Raw genomic sequence first — 11990 nt, forward strand, 5'->3', positions numbered from 1 at the left:
TGGATTATTTGTTAATTGCTTCTTTTCATTTGATATAAGTAATATAATAGCATCAAATATATTAATAAATAAAAAATATTTATTTCTAATACATATTTTTAAGTACAATAGCCACTAATTACATACCGATAATCTGTAATTACATTAAATTATTATGCCGACAATCTTAAAAGATAAAAGAGTAAAAATATAAGATTCATCTTTTGTTGTTTATTTGTGAGTATTTTTTTCTTTTAAATATGTTACATAAATTACAAACGAACCGAAATGGTGTCATAAGATGCAAGAAAAGTATTTTTAGATCGATCTAAATTCTCCAATAAACTGGAACGAGGCTACTTAAATTACAAACTTATTGCTGCCATATCTTAATGAATATAAACAGGGTATTTAACAAATATTGCAAATATTACAAGTTTGACAGTCACTCAGTTTGTCACTTCAATATTTAAATATATAAAAGCTAGTATATTATTCCGTAAAATCTCAGCATAAATAATTATATCAGTCCTGAACTCCAGACTACTACTTATTATGCGCATATGCGGAACAATTTAATGCCTTTTATGAATCCATACCATCCGTCAATAACAACGTAGGCCATCGTCGATTTTAGGCGCCAGCATATAAATTTACAAAATCATTGGTTTTTTAATTAGGCAATAAATTATTGATAATATTTACAGATAAATTAAACCATAAACCATAAAATTTGGCTGTGATTTGACAACCGGCCACTTGCCTGACGTCAACTTTCCAATTATTATTTGAACCTAAACGAATTTCTTAAATGAAACAAGTCCAGTTTGTTGTTTGCTAGAAAAAATATGCCTTAAAAAATTTTAGTAGCAATTTATTACTTATTTGTCATATCCTTGATCACATTCTGTCAGGAAACTGCATCAGGATCTATATTTCTAACTACTGCACTTTTCTGCAGTCCTTGTCCACTAAGTTCCTGGTTAATCAATGGAATGACTGAGTATTTTTGAAAAACTAATTTTATAATTTTTTGAATTGTAGACCGTAAACTCATGGAAATATAAAACTAACAAATTTAAAAACGAGCCTTCTAAATCACCAGCCATTATTTTTTTTAAATTTATTTAATAATAAAATACATTTGTATTACTAAAAATGTATCAACACAATTTTAACCTATTTTCTGACATCATAATTTATCTAGTATCTTCGGTACTAAATCTATTGCTGATCCTACAATTTTCAAGCTAAATAATAGCGGTTTGCATTATACACGTTAATAGCAATTTATACCCTAAAAAAGCGGCAGTGCACTATTATTGTAATTGTTCATAATAGTAATTAATTTTGTGTTTTCATTACCTAAAAAAAACTTTGATTTAAACAGCATGTTTGTTAAAATATTCTTAATTTGCATCATGTATAATTTTTTGTTTATAAAATTGGTGTGGTGATTGACCGGAATATGAGCAATGACCCGAGGAAGGGTGCTCAAAGGGGATAGGGCCCCTTTGGTGTCGCTCACAAAAGGAACAAACACTAAGACGGCATGAATTCAAAGAGGTGAGCTGCATATATGCACTTTGCACCGAATACGGGTGACGTCATGTCGTTCACTGCATTGTTTGCCACTGCACTTTTCAACTGCGGATTACAACAATAATTAACGAGCAGTGCAGTAGTCGGCAGAGTGAAAGACTGACAACTTATTTTATTAAGGCACTTGTATTAGATATAGATAAGCCTTTAACCGTACTTGAAATCGTTTCAACCACCAACATTTAGCACTCATATGTATAAATGTAAAAATAACTTGGGTATTAATTGGTCTATGAATATGACTCGAATAGAGTATTTCCACTATTGTCTACATTTACCTGTTTGCAAATAAAAACGCATCAACAATTTGCGAACGTAAAACCCCAGCAAGGACTTTCTTTTATATGTAAATTCATAATTTTATTTTTGTAGAAAGAGCAAATGAAAATTTAAAATATAAAATATCAATTTTTTTTTGAGTTTTGTTAGTTAAAGTACTAGGTAGTATTTAAAGAAATATTTTTTTTCTATGGGATCGAGACACAGCTGCCTGCTAGCAAACAGATAAAGTTGTATTAATCTAAAAAATATCTGCGTTTAACCTTAAACTTTACTTACAAAAATCAAAATTATTTTTAAGTATTACGTTATCAAGATATACCAACCAAGTTAATGCTTCACAAAACAAATTATTACACCTGTTAAGGGGCATCAAGGAGTAAATATCTCCATTAACACTCTGACGTACAATTACGTATGACCCACCTACCTACGACCCACCTTTTCTAAATGTTCTTTTTCTAAAATTAAAATTTCTTTGTGTACCAGAAAGTTCGTTTATTCACTAAACCGAAATAGGCACATCGTGAGCAGTTCAAGGTAGCGGCTGCGTGGGTGCAGGAATAGTGTCTGAGTCAACACTCTTGAAATAACTTCTTGGCCCTACGGTTCAGAGAGAGAGAGAGCTGTTTGTCTGTCGATCTTTCATCAGTTACTAATTTTGACGTGAAGTAATCATGCAGAAATCTATAAACGCTGAAAATTGCTGAGGTCAAAAAGAAAAAAAAATTGAAAATCATTCAGAGCAACCTCATCGCTCATATGGATGTAGATGGAGGTAAACGTCGGCCAAATTAAACATTTATAAAATAACGATACAGACTGTGGCCACTCCACTCCAAAATTAAATTAAAAAGAAAAATTTTCTAACCAATACTGAAAATCGCTTCAAATAATGTAGTTTCAGGCAAACTAAAAAGTCTGACAAATATTGGAGCTGACACAGGTGGAGAGCATGTAGCTGTAGTAATTACTCCTACTTACCTCCTATTATATTTTTATATAAATCACTCTTAATAAAATCTAAATTTAGTAAAGCAAAAATCCCTGGCCTGATAGCCTAGTCTGTGCTTTTATGGTCTGGGTCACAGACCATAAAAATGACTCAAGTTTTTTCTGAATTGTGATTGTGACCGAAGTCATGAATGGCCGACTAGAATGGCAGGCACGTTAGGAACGTACGCGTCTGCTGGTGGAGAATCTGGAGCAGGCAGTTACGATCGCCAAGTACTAGGATAACATAAACCACATGCAGTTCACAGGCTGAGCATTCAGATCTTTGATTTTATGTGGCGCCATCTAGCGTTGAGTAGTAGTATCTACTCAACCCTAGATGGCGCAAATAAAATGGTACCACACTACCAAACTTTCTGAATAGTTAATACCTATCAGTAGTTCCGAAGTTATGCCACAAGATGGCATATCAATCGCCTCTGACAAAAGATATACGCTGGTTTATATTATCGGCAAACAGTTCGCCAAACTTTGGTGAATTCGGATTACATTGCTGGATTTTCATTGAAAAGCTTTTATACAAACTACGCAATGTCCACTTTCGCGGCATCTGTCTGAATTTGTCGATAGTGCATACATTATAGTTTATAGTAGAGGTATTATATGTATAATGGGTTGTGAAGCCGCGAAGCTCGGAGACTAAAATTTTGAAGATTCGGCTGTGATTTTAGAACCGGCCGCCTACCTGACGTCAACCCTCCTTGGGAATGCTATTGTTGCATATCGGCTCTGCTGCCTGTGTGTGTGGCTGTGTGTCCCTGAGTCGCCTCGTAAATATCTCCACGGGAGGATATGGAGTGGTCCTATTCTAGGGCGGAACCACAAAGAATGCACATTATCGTATCAACATATTATAAGACGATTTTTTTTCAATTATGTAAACTTAATCCTACTAATATTTTAAATGTGAAAGTTTGTGAGGACGAATGTGTGTATTTTTTTTTAAATAATAATGAGATGAAAAAATTCCGGAATCGAGCGTGAATTGACCCGCGCCCCTGTCTATCCGGGACAGTGCTCTTCAAAAAATAGTTTCAGGTTCAGTGTTTTCAAAAATAAGTTAAAAAACATGTGTGACATGTATAACAAATCCATTAAGACGAATGTGTGAACTTTAAAAAATTAAATCCAAAAAGTTATGTCTTTTTATTTAAAAAAAGTTTGTTGGCTCTCCTGAAAAGTAGTTTTACTTTTTATAGACACCATACAAAAATTGAACCGGGATTAATTCTGTTAAATGAAACAAGTCAATGAATTGTAATGTTATTAATATGATGAATTGTTATCTCTATTTAATAAAAACGGTGGGTAAGCTCAGACTTCTATTAATAAATAAATAAATAACAAAGTCTATATACACGCCTTACTTTATGCGACATTGGCGAATACTTATTTCTCTAAATCTACTAACATTTATTTTGGTAGTTATTGCACGAGATTGAAAGTATGACTTTCTGATAGTTAAATATTATACAAAGAAATACGGGTCGTTAAAACGATTGGTACTGCACGATACTGGGACCGCGGTTCCAGTCACCAGTTCTCAAGATCAAGTGAGAAGTTAATGGCAATGGAAGATTGGGACTGCCTTCTTATGAGAGAGGATATTGTAGCTATTATACACCTGTGGTCCGTTCGGACTCGGTCCGAATATCGAGCGTTCCCAAACGACATTATTTGCTATAATACATTTGGAAGTTATTGCTTTAAACACGTATATAATATTTATGTACATGATTTACCATTACAAGTGTCCAAAGTCTACTAAGGAAAAAAACATTTAAAATTTGTAATTATATTTTGAACTCTATACCGGGAAATCGCTTACATTGAAATTGAGTTATATAGGACACTTAAAAATCATTTCACAATATATCTATAAGTTGTATTAAAGCTAGGTTATATGCTATACATTCGGTACAATATTTACAAAAAAGGACTAAATTAAAATCTTAGATGACAAAACATTGAGCCAAATTCGGTTTGTCTAATATATGCGACTAGAATCACGAATATAGCTATCACATTATTTTGCTATATTCTTGATTGCTTGCAATAATTTACATACATTACAGTTTGTATCACTCAAAGATTCATTGTTATTATTTTACACCAAATCATCGTAAGCATCAGAAAAACTCTCCATAATGTCACTACTGAAGGTGGGATTCTTCTGGATTGAGTTATTTTTTTGGGCTAACAATCTATCACAGTCATTCAGCCGTCCGTGTAGTACCTCGTATACGCGTGTCATAGAGGCAACCTTCTCCTTACATGACGGATCCGTTTCAATCGCAAAGAGACGGGAGTCCAACAGCTTGATGGCAGCTACTATGTAATTTCTCAACGTCTTCGTCTTATGTTCCGAGCTGATGCGTTCAAGAAATGCACACACTTGCCTTTCCCCACATAAAAGAACATCAACATCGTATGCCAGAGGTGAATGCTGCCGGTGAAGATAAGCTATCAGGCGCTTGGCGTAACGCCTGTAAGTTCTATACGCTTTTCGTTTCCTAGGACCTAAAGTTCTGCCCATAGTCATAGACTTCTTCATGTCATCGATAACGGCTTTGTAACCTGCATCTATTTTGGAATCAAATATGTCCCGTAGTCGAGTCTCTGCAGGTTGAATCTCGTATGGGATAGGTGATGGTGGTAAAGATGGAGACGAAGGTGGAGGGGATGGCGGCAGTGGGTTCCGAGTATTTTCTTCCTCGCTAGACTCACTGGAATTCCTGCTTTCTTCTTGGCTTATAGGTGGTGAAGGATATGGTCTTGTTCTGGTCTTCTGCCTTTGGACTCGTGCGGGCCGGGGTGCAGTCCGGGCGTTGTATGCTGTCAACACGTTGGCATCTTGCTCTGTCAGCGGACGGGCTCTCTGAGTGGCAGCTAAAGGAATGATTCTGATTTTCACAAGCGCATAGCTTTGGTGTATTTTTGCTTTGATTCTAGGATCTTCGTAATCAGCTCCCCATAGATCTCGGATAGCGGATTCTTTGAGGAATCTAACTTGGCAGAGTTCTCCGTTGAAGAACCTCTTTCTCTGTTGTTCGTTGAGTGTGTCCCTTTCTGCGCCTGTAAGCCCGTGGATCTTGGTGAGATGGTCTGGGAGCTTGCCGTACGTGAATCGCGCGCAGTTTTCGATGGGACATGGAATGTTGGCGTGATTTTGTTTCTTTGTGCGTGCCGGAGTGGCGGGAGGTCGAGCGGCCATTATGGTTAGATCTGAAACAAGAGTTTAAACTATGAGATGGCTATTTTCGATATAGTTCATCTTTCACTTATTTTCGAAGGGTGACTGATAAAAAAAACATTCTCTATTTTTTTATTATTTAAATTAAATGAGTGTGTTTGACCAAAATCTAGCCTGATGGAAAGCGAAGACGAGCTTAAAAAACCCTTAAAACTTTTTAAAATTCTTTTTGCATTGAATAATAAATATTTAATAATAATAAATTTTAATGTTAATATCTATATTATAAATAATTGGTAGTACTACCCATATAACAAAAATTATAATTAGTTAACGGATTAATTTAATTATCGATCTCGCTTTTTAGTACTAGATTACTAAAAAAGTACTATACTTAGTATTACAAAAACGGCTGGCGTATACAATGTAATTAAACAATTTTTTGTAGAATTGTCTTAATTTATTTCGAAAACAAACTAAATACGTTCGGAATGTAAGTAAGTGTCCAGTTAATTTATTTAGAGGGTGTCTATAGTCGGGGGTGGCTGTCCGAGTATAATAATTGTGTTGACAGAGCCCGCTGGCTGTGTGCAGAGGACTGTCCTCGCCTTAATTTATTGAAAACAATGCGCCTGAGAAGCGTAATGTCTTGTAGGCGTAAGGTATGTTTGCAATGGGAACTCGACCGGTTGCTGTTGTATCTCGGTCTAGAAATCCATACTAATTTTATTAATGTGATATACTATTACTAGCGAACTGGTCCGGCTTCGCACGGATTTATTATATATCTCTCATCCTGTAATGAATATTAGTATAAAATTTGTGTAAAATTGATCCAGTTTGCCTCACATTACTGATACTTTATGACACTAAATACACAAAGGAATATTGCACAATTTGCGAGAATTAATTAAATAATTCTCAATTAAATTACTCAGCAGTGGTCGCTCCGAAATGCCAGTAGTTTGTAGCTTATGAGAAATAATTATTTAACATAAAAATTGACGTGAAAAAGTGCCTGTGAAGGTCTAATTTCTGAATAAATGATTTGAATTTGAATCGGTCTTCAAACTAAGGAACGTGGACCACACATAGAAAAATTAAAATGGCGTATTTGAATCAATTTATAGAGGCCATAAAACTTTCTGAGTAAAACAAAACAATGGTAGGTAAGTCAAGGCGGTTTGATTGGACCAATATTTATTTTGGAAATTAGCCCGCGTACCCGACAGGCTTATAATAAATAATTTAAATTAAACGATCCCCTAGAGATTCAGATATTTCGAGCTTTGTTTAATATTCTTCAATTAATAATTTTGATTAGCTTCGCGGTTGTTTTTACACAAAATGTATTTGTACAGTTGAAACAGTTCACTTTTGTTCAAAAGTAGGAAAGCGGATCCTGAGCTCCGACGCTCAATGGCTGAGAAGGAAACGGAAAAAATACTCTGATGAGAAATACTTTTTTAAAATTAAATGTTTATTTTCAGGATTTCTTTTGTTGTGTTTATGAATAGTGAAAAGAGCCATTAAATCGGTGAAAGCTAACAGTCTTTCGGAGTAGTGTCTACGGGCACTAACAAGGTGCTGGTCGGGGCAAAGTTTTATTCTAAAATATAAAAAATAATTTCTTTATTTGAAAATAATTGATAAATGGAAAATTGGACATAATTGTTACATAAATTTAATTTTTAAATTAATCTATATTTAAAAATAAAAATATATATTTTTAGTTTATTATACCATACATAATATTTTATTTAATTTATTTTTAGTTTATTCGGTTCGCAAACTGATTATTACAAGTACCAACTCAATAGTTGGTACTTGTAATAATCAGTTTGCGAACCGAATAAATAATGTTCATTGGAACATTACAAAATTAATTAATTTTTTCAAAATAATTTTATTTTATATTGTAATATCTTCATATAGACTGGACGAAAAAAAAGTCTACGGAGATTAAAAAAAAAACATGAATTGTAAAATTGTGTCATAATCTGTCCTTGAAATGACTTAATCATTTATCAATATATATCATTAGTATCCATTAGTATCAGAATCATTTCCATAAATTTTGATTGGTGTAAATTTAATGTAAGAAACACGCCAAGACAATTAGGGTGGAATTAATCACTATGAGACATAACTTTGACAAAATAACGTGACGCAAAGTCAAAATTTTGACACTCATTACGCGCGCGCTTCCATTCTGAAAGTGGCAAAGGCCCTTTGTAGAACTTGAATAAATAACTAATTTACATATTTAATAACAGGTGTACCGCGATTCAATTGCCAAATCTGTGAATTATTAAACCAAGTTCCAAAAATGACGATTGCACAAACGACACCACGTTTAGGAATTTCGAGGCTTGACTACAGCTTGTGAGATTAGTTAAATTAGTCATAGTCGTATTCCTTATGGCTGAAGGTCGTGGTTATTACGTGGAATGAAAAACATACAACAACTTTCTTGGCATTATAAAATGGAGTGATTTACCATTGCCTTCTCCATTTCACACACAAGTTAATAATCAGTGTGCAGATTTCCTCGCGATGTTTTCCTTCGCCGGAAGCAAGTGGTGGTCGATGAAACGATGAAAACTACTATATATATACATGAGTCAGATTGGTATACAAACTCATGTGGCACGAGCAGGATTCGAACCTGGGACCTTTCGATCTACAGGCGTCTTAACCATTACACCACCACCGTTTCTATTTAAATTAGTAAATGATTGTCATTTAAAAATATAGTAACTTTTTTTCAACGCTTTACGGCTAAGGAAGTAAGTAACCGAAAAAGTTCTCCGATGAGATTTTTTCCTAATAAAAAAATATGGTTTGGTGGTTGATTTGGTGATAAAACAATTTTTTTACATGCAACAAAACAACACTTATATAATTTATATTCCATTATTTTATATAATTTGTATCCTATTTACATCCATAGTAATTTGTTGTAATTTTTACCCATACCATTTCACATGCTCAAAAGCAGAATCAAGGGTTGGTTGGGTTTTCCAAAAATACTCTGGGTACACTTGAAGTGTCTATTCTGTACTCTTATTATTTAGTGCCTCAGTACTTATTACTCTCGGTTTTAATCAAATATTCAAGAGATATTCTTAATTAGTTAGCTGAGACTCCGAGGTTTTGGAAGACATTATTTGTAAATCGTTATAATGATCCCGTCTTAGTACCGAATAAAGAAATCCAATTTGCCGCAGATGGAGTCGCGGGCAACAGCTACTTCCGAATAAATGAACAATAAATTGGTAACGATTATGGTGATTACAGTATAATATTTAGATTAATTTTCATCAAGGCATGTAAAGGCAATTTTTCGACAAACATAAGCTTTATATGTGTGGCAAGTGGTTTGCATACAAACATACAACTTATTTTATAATATATTATATTAATATATTATATACTTGCATACAACTTATGTGATTAAGAAGTATTTTCAATAAAACCGAGTGAACCTTTTGAAAGTCTCATGTCACATCGTTTTCCGTCTGTCTGTCTGTCCGTCGGTCATAAGCATATTACCCTTGAATAAATTTTATTTTGACATTAATATCAAGGGAACTCAGGTCCCGTCTACTGTCTCGTCAAGCCGATGACTATTGGAGCTATGCCTCATTATTAAGTCGTGCTCCGTTGCGACGACGCAGCACGTTGTGGGTCCGTTGTTTTATATAGGTTTTGACACTGACGTGCGTTGACGTACTTTCAATCTCCATACAATTTATGCTGTCAGACAAGGCATCATTATGTGTTTCATTTCATAACTGGAATAGCATAACTATTCTACAAAAAAACTAAATAAATTCTCAATGCGTCTAAAGAAGTATTGCCTCCAAAAAGTGTGTATTTTAAATTAATAATTAATTAATGATTTTATAACAATGTATTTTATATCTTATAGTTTTCTGAATCTAAAAAGAATATATATTAATAAATAATATTTCCAAATTGTTTCCAATTATAAAGAATATTTTCATATTATAGTTTCAAAATGATCGTCTTAAGGTCACCCCAATCTCTGGAGGTACCGAAATACGCTACACCCCGTCACCCCTCGTCAACAGATAAACAAGGGTGTAGGGTGCAACGCGCTCGATGTTGCATCAAAAACAAATGACGTTGCATTCCACTGCATAAACGTTTGCTTGTTATGCAATTATTTTGTGATCCAAGTGATTAAAATGTTGACCAGTCGTATTTTTTCTTATCACCATTTCTTCCAACTTAGTCATATATAATTGACCTCAAATTTTCATCTTAACTTTTAAAGAAACAATAGACTAAGCTTATAAGAAAACTTGAGTATAGGTATATTATATCCAATTTGACGACCTCGGTGGCGTAGTGGTAAAGTTCTTGCCACTGAACCGAGAGGTCTCGGGTTCGATCCCCGGTCGGGTCATGATGGAAAATGATCTTTTTCTGATTGTCCCGGGTCTTGGATGTTTATCTGTATATGTATTTGTTATAAAATATAGTATCGTTGAGTTAGTATCCCATAACACAAGTCTCGAACTTACTTTGGGGCTAGCTCAATCTGTGTGATTTGTCCTAATATATGTATTTATTATTATTTATTATTAATCAACATATAAAATACTAGCTGCGCCCCGGGGCTTTGCTACCGTGGGAATTTTGGAATAAAATTACCGTATGTGTTATACCAAATTATATTCTTCCCGTGTACCAAATTTCATAACAATCCGTCCAGGAGATTTTGCGTGAAAAAGTAACAAACATTACACACATACATCCTCTCATATTTTCGCATTTATAATATTAGTGGGATAAAGCTTTTTTATGCCATTTTTAAAAGATTTTACTTATAATTGTTTTTTCTTAAACGTACTTTACCAGTAACTTGAATTTAAAATAAAACCAATACAAAAACTTTTATTTCTTAAAGTTTCTATCTTAACTTTAAAAAAAAACTTATTTTTGGACAGTGCTTATTCAGTATAATATAAAACGGCAGAACGGCCCGGCTTCGCTCGGGTAAAACTACAATAAATTATACACGAAAATCTTTCTCTGGGATTCACACTATCTATTAAAAAAACCGCATCAAATTCCGTTGCTTAATTTTCAAGATCTAAGCATACATAGGGACAGCCAGATAGCGGGAACGACACTTTGTTTTATACTATGATAGTGATACTCTCTCTGTCATCGGAGCAATTTATTCTTCCTCAGGCGCAGGGTGGGGAGCCCAGGGTCCGCCGCATATTTATGAGATATTAACATTTTTGTGTCTAATCAAATTGTGACATCTTATGGTATATCATACAATAAATTGGTAAATACATAGTTTTACTTCAGCTTCAAAATATACAGATTAATCAAAATATTTTTCTTTAATTTGTTTAATAAGAAATACTTAAAATGAAAGTTGAAATATATATTTTACCTATAAGAATAAATACTACTCATATTAAAGTAATCCATTTCAAAAAAATATGAAATATTTGAAAGATAACTTATATAAAACGACATAATACCTATTAAAACACCAAGTAAAAATTATGCAATCAATCAAAACAAATACCACTTACCTTTGTACAACGCAACTCCAAACAAAGTTGTTTACGACAACAAACACGTTGTTGTTATTTATATTTTTCCGAATACACGACACACAACCGACCGCGGCGACGGCCTCCGCTCGACTAACGTTACGTAACAGAATCCTGAAATCCTCCACCCGAAACCACATCACCATTTTAACCTGACCCACCCACCCCCCTTTGCTTTTTCGCAAGACGGTAGAAACGTGTGTGGCAGTACCAAGGATCTCGGTTCAAGCTAAAATGGACGGTGTAAAGTCCACTTGATCGAGACCAGTATCAAAGTGCTACAGTATTCGCTACGAAACTCCGCCTACTCGTAGATG

The 11990-nt window shown here is 34.1% G+C and overlaps 1 protein-coding gene across 1 annotated transcript; it reads right to left on the bottom strand.

Moving 5' to 3' along the window:
• Positions 1 to 4125: 4125 nt before the first annotated feature.
• LOC128676756 (uncharacterized) lies at positions 4126 to 11768 on the bottom strand. The gene is made up of 2 exons (XM_053757069.1): positions 11653 to 11768; positions 4126 to 6099 (listed from the first exon to the last, which is right to left on the bottom strand). Exon 2 carries the CDS (start codon positions 6086 to 6088, stop codon positions 4982 to 4984), a length of 1107 nt encoding a protein of 368 aa, XP_053613044.1. The 5' UTR covers positions 6089 to 6099; positions 11653 to 11768; the 3' UTR covers positions 4126 to 4981.
• Between the last annotated feature and the right edge of the window lie 222 nt (positions 11769 to 11990).

The sequence above is a fragment of the Plodia interpunctella genome, chromosome 16, assembly GCF_027563975.2.
Source record: "Plodia interpunctella isolate USDA-ARS_2022_Savannah chromosome 16, ilPloInte3.2, whole genome shotgun sequence".
NCBI lineage: Eukaryota > Metazoa > Arthropoda > Insecta > Lepidoptera > Pyralidae > Plodia > Plodia interpunctella.

Coding starts and splice junctions, on each gene's coding strand:
- LOC128676756 (XM_053757069.1), bottom strand. CDS start 6,088: ATGGCCGCTCGACCTCCCGCCACTCCGGCACGCACAAAGAAACAAAAT.